Source organism: Salmo trutta, chromosome 7 (genome assembly GCF_901001165.1).
Source record: "Salmo trutta chromosome 7, fSalTru1.1, whole genome shotgun sequence".
Classification (NCBI taxonomy): domain Eukaryota; kingdom Metazoa; phylum Chordata; class Actinopteri; order Salmoniformes; family Salmonidae; genus Salmo; species Salmo trutta.
In genome coordinates, this window is record NC_042963.1 from 18587717 (window position 1) to 18605316 (window position 17600).

The window sequence follows — 17600 nt, forward strand, 5'->3', positions numbered from 1 at the left end:
TAATGCTTTTGACGAATAAACCTGGGTCAATGGAAACCTGCTTAGTGTTTCATTCAGTGTAAATAATGCTACTATTAGAGAGAGAGAGAGAGAGAGAGAGAGAACTAACGCATTAGAATTCCAGCTTTATAAACTGGCCAAATCGTGAATCTAGACAATCTGATCAGTCAGTCCAAGTAAACACATACCTTTATTGATTCTGAGAGAGCATTGATTTCAAATAGGGATATTAATTACATCACAGTGTGCCTGCCTGCCTGCAGGGCCTGTGGGTCTGCTCCTGCTACTCTAACTGAATACAGATAAGCTCAAACACCTTTCATTGGAGATTTAGGTGTGTAATTTCACCTATAACTGGGGGCTTATGGTATACTAGAAGCTCATTGAGATGCACTTAGCATTTAACTAAACTCAGAGGACCAAAACTTGTTGACACCGATGGCCCTCAGCATCAGAGTTCAGTTTTTCACAACTGTGTTCCTTTGCTGTAGTGTATTAGAATGAGAAGAATGGGGAACATAGCTATGTAATTAGTTGGGACATTGAGATTTCTGCATTATGATGCATTTACATGACAAATCAAAATTATATGGACACCATGTTAGCGACCCATTAAAGTAACCGTCCAGTGAACATCTCACTTTTAAAAGTTCATATTCTGTTTACTCATACCCAAATAATGTTGCTGACTCGTCCTGTACTTGAATGTGGCCAAAGCATAAATTGGAGAAAAAACACAAACTTGTATCTCAAACAGACCGTTTCTAAAATGCTTGCTGTTTCCTCATAAAGTATGAGGTCATCCTCCTGAGGAGAATGAGCTGGCCAATCAGCCCTCTACTCACATTAATATTTTTAATGACAGGTATACGCTGACACCATTCTGTTGTTGGGGTACGCCCACACTATTCCAACACAGAAAAGCTTTTATTTTTTTTTTTACATTACCACTTTTTGGAAGAAAACTATTTCACTCATATTGTAAGTAATTATAGGTCATATTTCATAGAAATCTGGAAACACTGGACAGCTACCTTAACATTACATGAGGAATATTTAAATAATGCTATGGAACTGAATGTCTAGAATTAAAACCATATTTGAAATTGTAAAAGTTGTCTCAACTCTAAATATATAGTCCGGGTACCAGTCTTTTCAGTTACAGTGAGGGAAAAAAGTATTTGATCCACTGCTGATTTTGTACATTTGCCCACTTACAAAGAAATGATCAATCTATAATTTTAATGCTAGGTTTATTTGAACAGTGAGAGACAGAATAACAATAAAAAAATCCAGAAAAACGCATGTCAAAAATGTTATAAATTGATTTGCATTTTAATGAGGGAAATAAGTATTTGACCCCCTCTCAAGCAGAAAGATTTCCCTACGTGGAAGTATTACAAACCATAGGTCTGGATTTTTGACCTGGTACATTGAACAACACAGCAGTTTTTTGTCATTTTTTTTAAACGTATGTATAACAACAACAAAAAACTGACGATGAAGTCGTCTCTTTTATAATGAGGTTCAATTGGAAAAAATGTTTTGTTTTTCCCCAATTTGTGTGTGGGCCCGAGGCGAATTCCTTCTTATGACGTGAATATTGACTCAAGAGTAGTACGTAGTGATGTCACAACCCTCTAGCTTCTTCAGGAAGTATCTGTACAGGGATCTAAATGGAACTCAACAGAGGATGAAGCAGTCTCCTTCACATTCTAGACGGTTCACATGTAGTACATCACAGCGTGGTTCTGGTTCAACAGACTTGCTGTCAATAGTGATAAAATAGGTCAAATGTCAAGAGGGAATGAGAACGATGGTTCCTGGTTGGTGGGTATGGCTTGTTTGGCAGGCTGGTGGTCGGGTGACTCTCAGAAGAACGTCCTACAGAAAGAAAGAAAACAGGTCGAGTGACCTGGATATCATCAGTTGAGGAGCCTTAGAATGTATCTTAGGTCATAAGTCCCGCTAGAAACGCCACTATGGGTTTCTTCACAGTGCCTAAACCCAAAACTGATTTAATGCGTCAATCAGTTATGTATAGAGCAATGCCATCATGGAATGCTCTGCCACCAGAGCTTTTTCAGGCAAAAAGCAAGTTTAATTTAAAAAACAGATAAAAATACAATGTTTCACAGCACCTCTCCTCTTTCTAAATATCTAAATTTAACTATACGGTCTTTAAGAATATGAATACCCAGCTAGCACAGTGGATCTGGGCCAATTCCGGCTGAGAGTCAGGGCACTCAGCTGAGAGTCAGACTCAGCCGACGTCATGTGGCCCGAGTCTAGGCCGCCTTCGGCAGTATTACTTATGGCTAGGATGCGGGGATTGAGCTTGGGCTGATTCCGGTGTGAGTTATCTGGCCCAAATGTATTACTTGGGGCTCGGGCCGATTCCAGTGTGAGTTATCTGGCCCAAATGTATTACTTGGGGCTTGGAACGATTGGGACTACTCTCTGGCAGATGATTACACGGGCTGCTTTATATAATTAACATTTCATTATTTATTTTTCCATATTTTCTAATTGTTTCTGTGATCAAAAAATACAATTAACATTTCAATTAAATTCTTTAAGAGTCCTGTGTAGTATTTCAGTATTTTGATACTTTTTGCGAGACAATTGATAAGCATTAAAAGCTTTGTGGATGGAGCCTCCCGAGTGGCGCAGCGGTCTAAGGCACGGCATCAAAGTACAAACTGGGTTGCTATAGATGCTGGTTTGAGACCCGTGCCGGCCATGACCGGGACACCCATGAGGCGACGCACAATTGGCCCAGCACCGTACGAGTTAGGGGAAGGTTTCGGCCGGGATGTCCTTGTCCCATCGCGCTGTAGCGACTCCTGTGGCAGGCCAGGCGCATGCACGCTGACACGGTACGGTGTTTCCTCCGACACAACATGTTTTTTTGTGGATGGGTATAATTTGTATGTATAAAATGTATAATAGTAATATTAAAAATGACGATGTTCTTGGGCCGATTCTGGGCAGTCATTCGTTTTGATTCCGGGGCGAGTCCGACACAACCGATTACGGGTGTCGATTCAATCAGTTCCAGACACCCGGAAGAAGGCCGCTTCTGTGCCGATTCCTCATTGCTAGCTGGGTAGTGAGTAAATATACATGTTTTTGATGCTTGGTGCCTTGACAATATATTACTTTTCATTTTAATATGAACATAATAATATCTATTGTTGTTCTTGTCTCTAACTGTTCTGTACTCTGTCGTGTTTTATGTGGACCCCAGGAAGAGTAGCTGCTGCATGTGCACCAGCTAATGGGGATCCTAATAAACTAAACTAAACAAGTAAGTTAGAAATAACACACATGCAGATGTGTGGAGAGAACCTATGGCTGTGTAACCCCAAATGGACTGATTGAACCCACTGGATGGTCCCATTGGATTATATACTGAACAAAAATATAAACACAACATGTAAAGTTTTGGTCCCATGTTTCATGAGCTGAAATAAATGATCCCAGAAATTTTCCATAAGCACAAAAAGCTTATTTCTCTAAGATTTTGTGCACAAATTAGTTTGCATCCCTGTTAGTAAGCATTTCTCCTTTGCCAAGGTAATCCATCCACAGGACAGGTGTGGCATATCAAGAAGATGATTAAACAGCAAGATCATTACACAGGCGCACCTTGTGCTGGGGACAATAAAAAGGCCACTCTACAATGTGCAGTTTTGTCACACAACACAATGCCACAGATGTCTCAAGTTCTTATGGGGCGCGCAATTGGCATGCAGACTGCAGGAATGTCCACCAGAGTTGTTGCCAGGGAATTTCATGTTCATTTCTGTACCATAAGCTGCCTCCAACGTCGTTTAAAGAGAATTTGGCAGTACGTCCAACTGGCCTCACAACCACAGACCACGTGTAACCACGCCAGTCCAGGACCTCCACTTCAGGCTTCTTCACCTGCGGGATCGTCTGAGACCTGCCACCCGGAGTGCTGATGAAACTGTGGGTTTGCACAACCAAATAATTCATGCACAAACTGTCAGAAACCGTCTCAGGGAATTTAATCTGAGTGCTCGCCGTCCTCACCAGGGTCTTGAACTGACTGCAGTTTGGCATTGTAATCGACTTCAGTGGGCAAATGCTCACCTTCGATGGCCACTGAAATGCTGGAGAAGTGTCCTCTTCACGGATGAATCCCGGTTTCAACTGTACCGGGCAGATGGCAGATGTGGGAGGGCGGTTTGCTGATGTCAACGTTGTGAACAGAGTGCATGGTGGCGGTTGGGTTATGGTATGGGAAGGTATAAGCTACAGACACAATTGCATTATATCGATGACAATTTTAATGCACAGAGATACCGTGACAAGACCATGAGGCACATTGTCGTGCCATTCATCCGCCGCCATCACCTCATATTGTTTCAGCATTATAATGCACGGCCCCATGTCGCAAGGATCTGTACACATTTCCTGGAAACTAAAAATGTCCCAGGTCTTCAATGGCCTGCATACTCACCAGACATGTCACCCATTGAGCATGTTTGGGATGCTATGGATCAACGTGTACAACAGCGTGTTCCAGTTCCCGCCAATATCCAGCAACTTCGCACAGCCATTGAAGTGGAGTGGGACAACATTCCACAGGCCACAATCAACAGCCTGATCACCTCTATGCAAAGGAGATGTGTCGCGCTGCATGAGGCAAATGGTGGTCAAACCAGATACTGACTTTTTTTTAACCATGCCCCTACCTTTTTTTTAAGCTATCTGTATTCCCAGTCATGTGAAATCCATAGATTAGGGCCTAATATATTTATTTTAGTTGACTTATAGTTGACATATTTCCTTATATGAACTTGAACTCAGTAAAATCTTTGAGATTGTTGAAGGAAGGTTGCGTTTATATTCTTGTTCAGTGTATTTGGGCCATGAATTGTGAAACGTTTGTTTCAACTAGGTAGGTCATTTACATAGGTAAATTAGGTAAATTCCCAAAGCTTGTGGTGGGCCACAGCACCAAAACAGTTTGGGGATCGCCGCTATAGTAATCTCCCAGTATAGGTCCAAACATGTTACAGTCCCTTTGACTAACATCAATCAGAACAACTGCTGAAGGCTGGCAGAAGGCTATGTCACTACCTCGGTCACGCTAATTATGGATGTGACCTCTTAGGACAGGCCAGAGCCTTATAAATGCACTGTATCTATTGTTCTAGGAGACAGATGCTGCCATTCATTGTGACAGCAAGTGTCTAAAATGAGAGGCATAAAACGTACATACTGTTTACTATTGATGCTGGTGTGTCGTCGTTTCTGATTGACAGAGAGACTGTCACATGAATTAGATGCATACTGCACAAGCACACACAGCCCACCTCCCCCTGGGGCCAGACAGTCATGCCAAACATCCCCTCTGGCAGGGGCACAGGGTAGGGGTGCGTGGGGGTAGGGGTTTACCCACAGGTGGGGGTGTGCAGGGTGGGAGGCTAGGGCTAAAACTGGAGCCGGTAGCCTTGTCTGTACACTGATGCACTGCCTTCAAACACCTTTCTGTTCACAGTAGGACTGACTGATGTTGACTTCGGGCTGAACACACACACACACACACACGCACACGCAGACATGAACATCGACAGATAGTCTAACAGACATACACAACACACACCACTTTGACTACATGAGAGGCCATTTAGTTGCAGTCACATCACAGTCAACACATACCGTGCATTCGGAAAGTATTCAGACCACCTGTCCCTTTTCCCACATTGTTACGTTACAGCCTTATTCTAAAATTGATTAAATAAAAAACTGTCCTCATTAATCTATACACAATACCTCATAATGACGAAGCAAAAACAGGTTTTTAGAAATTTTAGCAAATTTATGAAAAATACAAAACCGAAATACCTTATTTATATAAGTATTCAGACCATTTGCTATGAGACTCGAAATTGACCTGAGGTTCATCCTGTTTCAATTGATCATTCTTGAGATGCTTCTACAACTTGATTGGAGTCCACCTGTGGTAAATTCAATTGATTGGACATGATTTGGAAAGACACACACCTGTCTACATAAGATCCCACAGTTGAGCAAAAACCAAGCCATGAGGTCAAAGGAATTGTCCATAGAGCGCTGAGACAGGATTGTGTCGAGGCACAGATCTGGGGAAGGGTACCAAAACAATTCTGCAGCATTGAAGGTCCCCAAGAACACAGTGGCCTCCATCATTCTTAAATGGAAGAAGTTTGGAACCACCAAGACTTTTCCTAGAGCTGGCTGCCCGGCCAAACAGAGAAATCGAGAGAGAGGGCCTTGGTCAGGGAGGTGACCAAGAACCCGATGGTCACTCTGAAAGAGCTATAGAGTTCCTCTGTGGAGATTGGAGAACCTTCCAGAAGGACAACCATCTATGCAGCACTCCACCAATCAGGCCTTTATGGTATAGAGGGCAGACGGAAGCCACTCCTCAGTAAAAGGCACATGACAGCCCGCTTGGAATTTGCCAAAAGGCACCTAAAGGACTCTAAGATTGAACTCTTTGGCCTGAATGCCAAGCGTCACGTCTGGAGGAAACCTAACACCATCCCTACGGTGAAGCATGGTGGTGGTGGCAGCATCATGCGGTGGGGATGTTTTTCAGTAGCAGGGACTGGGAGATCAGTCAGGATCGAGGGAAAGATGAACAGAGTAAAGTACAGAGAGATCCTTGCTCCAGAGCGCTCAGGACCTCAGACTGGTGCAAAGGTTCACCTTCCAACAGGACAATGACCTTAAGCACACAGCCAAGACAATGCAGGAGTGGCTTCGGGACAAGTCTCTGAATGTCCTTGAGTGGCCCAGCCAGAGCCCGGACTTGAACCTGATTGAACATCTCTGGAGAGACTTGAAAGTAGCTGTGCAGCGACGCTCCCTATCCAACCTGACAGAGCTTAAGAGGATTTTAAGAGAAGAATGGGAGGAACTCCCCAAATACAGGTGTGCCAAGCTTGTAGCGTCATACCCAAGAAGACTTGAGGCTGTAATAGCTGCCAAAGGTGCTTCAACAAAGTACTGAGATAAGGGTCTGAATACTTATGTAAATGTGATGTTTTTGTTTTTTTATACTATTGCTAACATTTCTAAAAACCTGTTTTTGCTTTGTCATTATGAGGTATTGAGGGTAGATTGATGAGGGAAAAAAACAAGAATTATTTTTAAAATGAGACTAACATTATTTTTTTGGAAAAAGTCAAGGTGTCTGAATACTTTCCGAATGCACTGTAAATAACAAGTAAATTGAAACATTACGCCCTGCATCTACTTTCAACTGAATCTTTGTGAGCACTTATAAGCTATGCATTGTGTGTATTCACATACTGTAGAGATTGTACCACATGTGGAGTTGATGGAGAGAATGTACTTACACCTCATCTTCATACTCTTTTGGAGGTGACACTGCTATCACCAGGTCAATCCAATCCTAAAGACACACATACAGATAAATAAAAAAAATCAATGATGTTTGGGCTCATATAACGATGAACTGTCTATCCCTCTTCCATACAGGATTTGCAGGGTTAAAAAAATATCACAGAGGAACTATTGATCCAAAAACAAATCCCACCCCCCCTTACTATAACTGTCCTGATTGTTGACGTTTTGATCGGGGTGTAAGACAAACTACCGTCAGCACAAAACAACCAGGGTAGAATCTCACAATACAGGATCAAAATGATAGCCCTGGATATACTCCCTCGCCCGTTTATTGAGAATAATACATGAAAGTTAGCTGCTAACTCATTGATTTTGCTGTGAGAAATACCCCCCCCCCCCCCCCCCCAGTATTTCTGATCTTAGACATTGTTGTTGTTGTCAGAGTGTAAAAGAGACAGTCAAAATCATACCCCTCCACTGTTCCAGGCCCGGGTCAGAGAGTTTTGTCCTTCTGTCAGTGAGGAGTCGGTCAGGATCTTCCCATTCACAGCCATCACCTCATCCCCTGGTACTATCCCACCTGGGGAGGCACACACACACAGTCACACAAATGACTGTTTTTACATACAACAACCTCTGGGTGAATAGTGCTGCCTATGTAGATTCAACTTACGTTTAGTAAACATGTCCCGTTTCTACTATCATTGCTCCACAGGGTCATAAAGGCTGCGTTTACACAGACCACCAAATTCGGATTATTGTTCCACTAATTGGTTTTTGGACCAATCAAATCAACTCTTTTGCCTATAATTGGGCAAAATAAGAGAACTTGGCTATCTGTGTAAACGCAGCCATAGACTAATAAGAGCGGAATCAGACCATTGAATATCATTCTGAGAGACGGAATAAACCTTTTGACATTCTGTTTGTATGTCAAATATGAAACAAAAACATGCCATTCAATTTCTATTGGGGACAGCAGAGGGTTGAGAGAAGAGATTGATGTTTGTAATCTTTAAATGAAATCAATCCAAGTGTTGACACGTCTGAACTCACCATGTTTGTCTGCCGAGCCTCCATCATAAATGGCAGATACCACTAGCTTTCCCAGAGGGGAGTCTACTCCCCCCTCCACAGCCAGATCAAGTGGTCCAACCTGAGGTAAGAGAGATACATGGAAATACATGTAATGCATTCATTACATATGATTTAAAGATGCACTATACAGAAATCGCTCTGCCATTTCCTGGTTGCTAAAATTCAAATAGTTCACCTAATATCAGTTTATGTGACAAAACAAGCAAGTACAGTGTAGAGAATCAATGTACCATGTAAATATATTTTCCATAACCCAAAATATGGTATTTTCAGTTGTTTGAAGCTGGTGTACAAAAAACGAAAGGAAAAGACGGAAAACAAAACTTATGAACGGGAAGCATCGAAATAGCACACATAGAACAGATCTACCACTTCTTAGACTTGCTTTCAATGAGTATGACTGATCTATAACTCACATTGCCATGTGAATTTGGTCAGGTCGCCCAAAGAGTTACATATTGCAGCTTTAAAGCCTTAGATGTATCATCATCATCACCATCATCCTACTGTATGTCTGAGGGAATAGAGATGATTCTGCAGTGCAGGAATGAACTTTTCGAATTGCCAATTAATTTCATTATCCCCAAAGGTCAGTTTGTTTTGATCCTTCTTGCCTTAAATAAAAATATAACAACCTGAAAAGTATAGTCAAAACTGGACAGTTCATCCTGATGGCAATTCTGATTACCTTTTTGATTCTCAGTAGTCTCACGTCTCGCCCAGCTATCTGTTCCGAGGAGAACTGTTAACACACCCAGCAGAGAGGGTTGGAGTCAAAACAAAACACATAACTGGATATTCACTGGATCACAATGAGACATGTATGGATTGTACAATCTATACATTATATCTCTATTATATACACTGCCTTCGGAAAGTATACAGACCACTTGACTTTTCCCACATTTTGTTACGTTAGAGCCTTGTTCTAAAATGGATTAAATAAATAAAAATCCTCAGCAATCTACACACAATACCCCATAATGACAAAGCCCAAAAAAAACAGTTTTGAATTTTTAGCAAATATATTGAAATTATAAAACAGAAATACCTTTTTTACATAAGTATTAAGATCCTTTGCTATGAGACTTTAAATTGAGCTCAGGTGCATCCTGTTTCCATTGATCATCCTTGAGATGTTTCTACAACTTGGAGTCCACCTGTGGTAAATTCAATTGATTAGACATGATTTGGAAAGGCAGACACCTGTCTATATAAGGTCCCACAGTTGACAGTGCATGTCAGAGCAAAAACCAAGCTATGAGGTCAAAGGAATTGTCCGTAGAGCTCCGAGACAGGACTGTGTCGAAGAATAGATCTGGGGAAGGGTATCCAAACATTTCTCCAGCATTGAAGGTCCCCAAGAACATAGTGGCCTCCATCATTCTTAAATGGAAGAAGTTTGGAACACAAAATTGAACTATTTTGTCTGAATGCCAGGTGCCACGTCTGGAAGAAACCTGGCACCATCTATCCGGTGAAGCATGATGCTGGCAGCAGTGGGGAAGCTGCTTCCCCAGCTGTGGGGAAGTTTTTCAGGGGGAGGGACTGGGAGACTAGTCAGGATCAAGGCAAAAATTAACATAGCAAAGTACAGAGAGATCCTTGATGAAAACCTGCTCCAGAGCGCACAGGACCTCAGACTGGGGCGAAGGTTCACCTTCCAACAGGACAACTACCTTAAGCACACAGCCAAGACAACGCAGGAGTGGCTTCAGGACAAGTCTCTGAATGTCTTGAGTGGCCCGGCCAGAGCCTAGACTTGAACCCGATTGAACATCTCTGGAGACACCTGAAAATAGCTGTGCAGCGACGCTCCCTATCCAACCTGATAGAGCTTGATCTGCAGAGAAGAATGGGAGAAACTCCCCAAATACAGGTGTGCCAAGCTTGTAGCGTCATACCCAAGAAGACACAATGCTGTAATCGCTGCCAAAGGTGCTTCAACAAAGTACTGAGTAAATGGCCTGAATACTTATGTAAATGTGTTATTTCAGAGGTTTTTTGTAAGACATTTGCAAACCTGTTTTTGCTTCATCATTATAGGATATTGTGTGTGGATTGAGGGGAGAAAAATAACTTTCGTCAATTTAATAAGGCTGTAACGTAACAAAATGTAGAAAAAGTCAAGGGATCTGAATACTTTCCGAAGGCAATCTATGACTTTAGCTATAGAAAACCATTTCCCTCAGGTGCATTGACTATTTCCAAGAAAGACGAGAACATTAGAGGTGTCCCACTGAGGTTTCCAGGAAGGCTATAACACAGAATGGCTGTTACAGTGACTCAATGGCCACACAGAACCTAGAAGGTCAACTATGGGATGGTTCACAATGGAGACTGACATTTACAAACGGCTTTATAGTCACGATTAACAGATCTTCATTGGCACATGTCACACGCCTGTACACATGACATCCTGTACGTCTAAAAGTCTTGCAGCTATAGACAGACATACAGTACCATGGAGTGGGGATCAAAGTCTTCCACGTATTTCTGAAAGCCCTGAAAGACAAACAACATATTACACAGTTCAACATGGCAATGCTGCATTGAGGTTCAGCACCATTAGGAAGCATGGTTGAACAATAGGCCTATAATACAGGCCCTATATCACCCTGGTCTCTTAACTGATTTCCTTGCTCAGTAATATGACATCTTACACAATCTGTGGTACAAGCAGAAATGACTATCCTTTCCTTTGTTAGTCTACGGCACTGTAAAACTTCATAGGTTCAACCCGAACCAGTAGCTTATTACTTTTCTAAATGACTTTGGCACGTAATTAGGCTCTAACAGAGAATGAGTGTGGTGAGTGTACAAGGGCTAGATTTCCTTTGACAACCACTTCTGTCTTTAAATGGTATTTCAAATTGATGAATGTTATAATACAAAAACCAAGGCCGTGGACTCATTTTCCATGTCTTTCCAGCTTTGTAAAATAAAGTGATGACAAGGTCTATGTGACTGTAGAGAGAAGGCTAACTATATACACAGAGTGTACAAAACATTAGGAACATCTTCCTAATATTGAGTTGAACCCCCCACCCCCCTCCCTCAGAACAGCCTCAATTCGTCATGGCATGGACTCTACAAGGTGTTGAAAGTGTTCCACAGGGATGCTGGCCCATGTTGACTCCGATGCTTCCCACAGTTGTGTCAAGTTGGCTGGATGCCGTTTGGGTGGTGGACCATTCTTGATACACACAAGGAAACTGTTGAGCGTAGAAAATACAGCTGCGTTACAGTTCTTGACACACTCAAACTGGTGCGCCTACAGGGTTGGGGAGTAACGTAATCCGTTACATGTAAGGGGTTACCAAAAAACGGTAACTGTAATCTGTTAAATTACCAGCAAAAATATTGTAATCAGATTAGATACTTTTGAAAAATCTTTGACACTCCTCTGTTTTCTCAATGACATTCAAATCAACATTGAAAAAAGGCGGAAGTTTAAATTTGTTCCACCTGAGCGAGTCTGACCACAAGTCAGAGACCACTATGATGATACACCAAATGGGTTTGATGGATCACAGGAAAAGAGCAGGAATAGGCCTTCAAACTCAGTGCCTCTTTGCTTGACATCATGGGAAAATCAAAAGAAATCAGCCAAGATCTCAGAAAAAAAGATATTGTAGACCTTGACAAGTCTGGTTCATTCTTGGGAGCAATTTCCAAACGCCTGAAGGTACCACGTTCATCTGTAAAAACAATAGTACACAAGTATAAACACCATGGGACCACGCAGCCGTCATACCGCTCAGGAAGGAGAAGCGTTCTGTCTCCTAGAGATGAACGTACTTTGGTGCGAAAAGTGCAAATCAATCCCAGAACAACAGCAAAGGACCTTGTGAAGACGCTGGAGGAAACAGGTACAAAAGTATCTATATCCACAGTAAAACGAGTCCTATATCGACATAATCTGAAAGGCCGCTCAGCAAGGAAGAGGCCACTGCTCCAAAACCGCCATTAAAAAAACAGACTACGGTTTGCAACTGCACATGGGCCAAAGATCGTACTTTTTGGAGAAATGTCCTCTGGTCTGATGAAGCAAAATTAGAACTGTTTGGCCATAATGACCATCGTTATGTTTGGAGGAAAAAGGGGGAGGCTTGCAAGCCGAAGAACACCATCCCAACCGTGAAGCACGGGGGTGGCAGCATCATGTTGTGGGGGTGCTTTGCTGCAGGAGGGACTGGTGCACTTCACAAAATAGATGGCATCATGAGGAGGGAAAATTACGTGGAAATGTTGATGCAACATCTCAAGACATCAGTCAGGAAGTTAAAGCTTGGTCACAAATGGGTCTTCCAAATGGACAATGATTCCAAGCATACTTCCAAAGTTGTGGCAAAATGGCTTAAGGACAACAAAGTCAAGGTATTGGAGTGGCCATCACAAAGCCCTGACCTCAATCCTATAGAAAATTTGTGAGCAGAACTGAAAAAGCGTGTGCGAGCAAGGAGGCCTACAAACCTGACTCAGTTACACCAGCTCTGTCAGGAGGAATGGGCCAGAATTCACACAACTTATTGTGGGAAGCTTGTGGAAGGCTACCGAAACATTTGACCCAGGTTAAACAATTTAAAGGCAATGCTACCAAACACTAATTGAGTGTACAGTCATGACCAAAAGTTTTGAGAATGACACAAATATTAATTTTCACAGTCTGCTGCCTCAGTTTGTATGATGGCAATTTGCATATACTCCAGAATGTTATGAAGAGTGATCAGATGAATTGCAATTAATTGCAAAGTCCCTCTTTACCATGCAAATTAACTGAATCCCCCAAAAACATTTCCACTGCATTTCTGCAAAAGGCTTCAGGGTGCCCAAGAAAGTCCAGCAACCGCCAGGACCGTCTCCTAAAGTTGATTCAGCTGTGGGATCGGGGCACCACCAGCACAGAGCTTGCTCAGGAATGGCAGCAGGCAGGTGTGAGTGCATCTGCACGCACAGTGAGGCGAAGACTTTTGGCGGATGGCCTGGTGTCAAGAAGGGCAGCAAAGAAGCCACTTCTCTCCAGGAAAAACATCAGGGACAGACTGATATTCTGCAAAAGGTACAGGGATTGGACTGCTGAGGACTGGGGTAAAGTCATTTTTCTCTGATGAATCCCCTTTCCGATTGTTTGGTGCATCCGGAAAAAAGCTTGTCCGGAGAAGACAAGGTGAGCGCTACCATCAGTCCTGTGTCATGCCAACAGTAAAGCATCCTGAGTCCATTCATGTGTGGGGTTGCTTCTCAGCCAAGGGAGTGGGCTCACTCACAATTTTGCCTAAGAACACAGCCATGAATAAAGAATGGTACCAACACATCCTCCGAGAGCAACTTCTCCCAACCATCCAAGAACAGTTTGGTGACGAACAATGCCTTTTCCAGCATGATGGAGCACCTTGCCATAACTAAGTGGCTCAGGGAACAACACATCGATATTTTGGGTCCATGGCCAGGAAACTCCCCAGACGTTAATCCCATTGAGAACTTGTGGTCAATCCTCAAGACTCGGGTGGACAAACAAAAACCCACAAATTCTGACAAACTCCAAGCATTGATTATGTAAGTATGGACTGCCATCAGTCAGGATGTGGCCCAGAAGTTAATTGACAGCATGCCAGGGCGGATTGCAGAGGTCTTGATCAGGGTTTGCATCAACTTCATGTAATTGTCAATAAAAGCCTTTGACACTTATGAAATGCTTGTAATTATACTTCAGTATTCCATAGTAACATCTGACAAAAATATATAAAGACACTGAAGGAGCAAACTTCATATTTGTGTCATTCTCAAAACTTTTGGCAACGACTGTATGTAAACTTCTGACCCACTGGGAATGTGATGAAATAAATAAATGCTGAAATAAATAATTCTCCCTACTATTATTCTGACATTTCACATTCTTAAAATAAAGTGGAGATCCTAACTGACCTAAGACAGGGAATTTTTACGAGGATTAAATGTCAGGAATTGTGAAAAACTGAGTTTAAATGTATTTGGGTAAGGTGTATGTAAACTTCCGACTTCAACTGTATATACATTGATTCTTGAATAATATAACTTATAAATGCCTCATGAGCTTAGTTCGTGTTACACTCCATGAGAACCCAAAATAAAAGCATGTTTTTCTCGAAATGTTTGTAAACATTGTAAATGTAAACAAACACTGTATGGCCTCATAACATGGTTAAAACAATCATTTTGATATCATGGATGGTCAGTCCTTGCATCCAGGCCCATCCCTCAGCTTTTTGCCAAAACAGAGGCGGGGCGACGGTTTGTTAGTTTCATCTGTGGATTTGCCCTTTAAACAGCTGCATATTATTAATATATCAAAGTGTCACCAACAAAAAGGTAAACAATAGTCCTACAGTTTAGCAAAGGAAGCATATGGCATTCATTTTTCACATGTAAATAGCACTTTTCAGTAGTGATCAAAGCATGCCATTCCATGAGTGCAGCATTTATTTTTCAACTCAAATCAATGAGCCCAATCAGTCCTCCATGACAACACAATCATAAACAACCGAGTAGGGCTGGCTCATAAGTCCTTAGTGCTCAGGTTAAACAATTTGGCGAATCTATACTTCCATATTTCCAAGTCCTATTCTTGAAGATCAAGGGGTATAACATTTATTGGAATGACTGGTTTTTAATGTAAATATATAATTTAATCATATTATTATATGTAGTAGAAAGCGATGGGTTAGAAGAAGCCTACATAACCAACCCATAAAGTAAAAATGTTCATCCAGCTATGTAAACTTTAACATTGATTTATCCTGCAATAGATGTTGTTCAATTGGTAACATACATTTTTGTCTTCTTCTAATGCACCTTAAGGGGAAAGTAATCTAAACGTAACTGAATGTAATCAGATTAGGTTACTGCGTTTGGGTAATCCAAAAGTTGCGTTACTGATTATAATTTTGGACAGGTAACTAGTAACTGTAATGGATTACATTTAGAAAGTAACCTACACAACCCTACCTACTACCATACCCCGTTCAAAGGCACTTAAATATTTTGTCTTGCCCATTCACCCTCTGAATGGCACACACACAATCAATGTCCCAATTGTCTCAAGGCTAAAAATAATTATTTAACCTGTCTACTCCCCTTCATCTACACTGATTGAAGTGGATTTAACAAGTGACATCAGTAAGGGATCATACCTATGCACCTGGATTCACCTGATCAGTGTGTCATGGAAAGAGCAGGTGTTCCTAATGTTTGTACACTCAGTGTATTTAGCAACTCATGAAATAAAAATGTTGCTTCAAAAATCTAGATTTTATTGTTAAAATCAACACATTTCAGTGTTTCGACACATTGGTTGCAACTATAAAATATAGCTTTTTTTAAGTACATTTCCATTGTCCTACCAAGAGTTTCCAGAAATCTGTTTTTCTGTTTGCTCCATCTGTTCAAGAACCTTGTTTTGTAAAGCGAGATAGCGACAGCGTTTCTTTTTTTTCTCACTTCAAAACATTGTAAAAGGAGATGCTAATTCTGAAGGAAAAACAGAACAGGCATGGGGTGGCAGGTAGCCTAGTGGTTAGAGCGTTGGGCCAGTAACTGAAAGGTTGCTAGATTGAATCCCCGAGCTGACGAGGTAAAAATCTGTTGTTCCACCCCCGAACAAGGCAGTTAACCCACTGTCCCTAGGCTGTCGTTGTAAATAAGAATTTGTACTTAAATGACTAGTTAAATAAAGGATAAATAAAAATTTCAATGCATCTCTGTCTGCTAGTGTGACATCTAAAGGCTCTTCCTTCTCCTCTAGGACAGGCCTCATTGATATAAATGCACACAAACACCGTCATTTGTGGCCTTCAAAATCTGAGGGCCACAACTCCTCAATCTCCATTCAGGAGAAAAGGACACATTTATCATGTCTTCATCACTGCAGCAACAAGGCAATCACACTGCGCTTTCCATTTCAAAAAGCAGACATCTCCAGTTTGAAACAAATGCCAATTGAATTGAAAAGCGTCCTTCATGGCTGGAGTCATCAGTCTGAGGGAGTCAGAATGAACGTTAATTAAATCTGGCTGAACGAGAAGCCAATTTATTGCAATGACATCGATGCCTTTTTAATAGCATCATGTAGTTGGTTAGAAAAGCATCAACAGAACAAAAAAGCTCTCTGCGGTACGAGTTTGTATCTCAAATATCCCCTATATGGTGCACCACTTTCCACCAGTTATAGTGCAGAATGTGTGGAATAGCAGGGTGCCGATTGAGATTCCCACAGAGTTTATTTTAAGGCAAGGGATGTCAACTCAAGGTTTTTAATAACAATAAGCATGATCTGTAGGGTCGGGCAAAAACATGGAGGTCCTTCTTCCCATTGCACAGGAAGTTGCTTGTGGTCTCAGTTTGTATCAAACACTAATATGTCATTGACAGCGGGACAATGCACTGCTAGTTCAGTTCAGGGCAACCTGAACACTAAAAGGAAGACGTACAACCAAATATCTACACTACTCAGCATCTACACCATCTGCATATCTACCTTGAGACAAAAGAAGGCCCAATACATGTACATAATACATAACTTCCACAGTCAATTTAGTTGAGCTATCGAATGTGTACAAGGAACTACTGCGTCCAACAGAAAGGACAGATTGGGAACCAGGGAAATAAAGGAGGCAGTCACTCCACATGTCACTCTGCGGAAGAAAGGTGGATTGATTTAGATTAGAAAGAGGGGAAAACAACTAACAACCACTCAGAGGAGAGGACAGTCAGGGGAGAAGGTGGTGATGGGTATGGATTACTTGTCTCTTGTTGTTGGACCTAAACGAGTTGTTATACGTCACCATCCGTTTCAGCATCTCCGGGGGCTGTAACACAGGAACCAGACAGTAGTCATTAGAGATTGACACTACGACACCTCGCTTCTTCCCCCCCCCCCCCAAGCTCCTTCTCTCCCTCCATGCCTTAGGGTGTGTCATGACTGTTCTGTGAGGATCTGAATGGGTCAGATCAGCTTGACAATGGATGACAATAAGGACCTCTCTCTCCCATGGGGGGGGGGGGGGCTGCTGGGGGGTTGACAGTTGACACCCTGTCATAAATTACAGGAGAAGGAGACTTTCTCTCCCACTCCA

General features: G+C 42.0%; 1 protein-coding gene across 3 annotated transcripts in view; it reads right to left on the reverse strand.

Annotated features, from left to right (window-relative positions):
- Positions 1-1312: 1312 nt before the first annotated feature.
- The window catches only part of LOC115197053 (harmonin), a 47548-nt gene continuing 31260 nt past the window's right edge, over positions 1313-17600 (reverse strand). The window contains exons 15-21 of one of the 3 annotated variants that reach the window (XM_029758199.1): positions 10951-10992; positions 9176-9229; positions 8446-8545; positions 7860-7969; positions 7380-7435; positions 5435-5559; positions 1313-1884 (exon numbers count right to left, since the gene is read on the reverse strand). In XM_029758199.1, coding sequence (XP_029614059.1) covers positions 5466-5559; positions 7380-7435; positions 7860-7969; positions 8446-8545; positions 9176-9229; positions 10951-10992 — 456 coding nt within the window. In that variant the 3' untranslated portion in view covers positions 1313-1884; positions 5435-5465. Of the gene's footprint in view, positions 1885-5434; positions 5560-7379; positions 7436-7859; positions 7970-8445; positions 8546-9175; positions 9230-10494; positions 10993-17267; positions 17334-17600 lie in introns of those variants that run through there. The other 2 variants (XM_029758200.1, XM_029758201.1) reach the window with 2 other exon arrangements.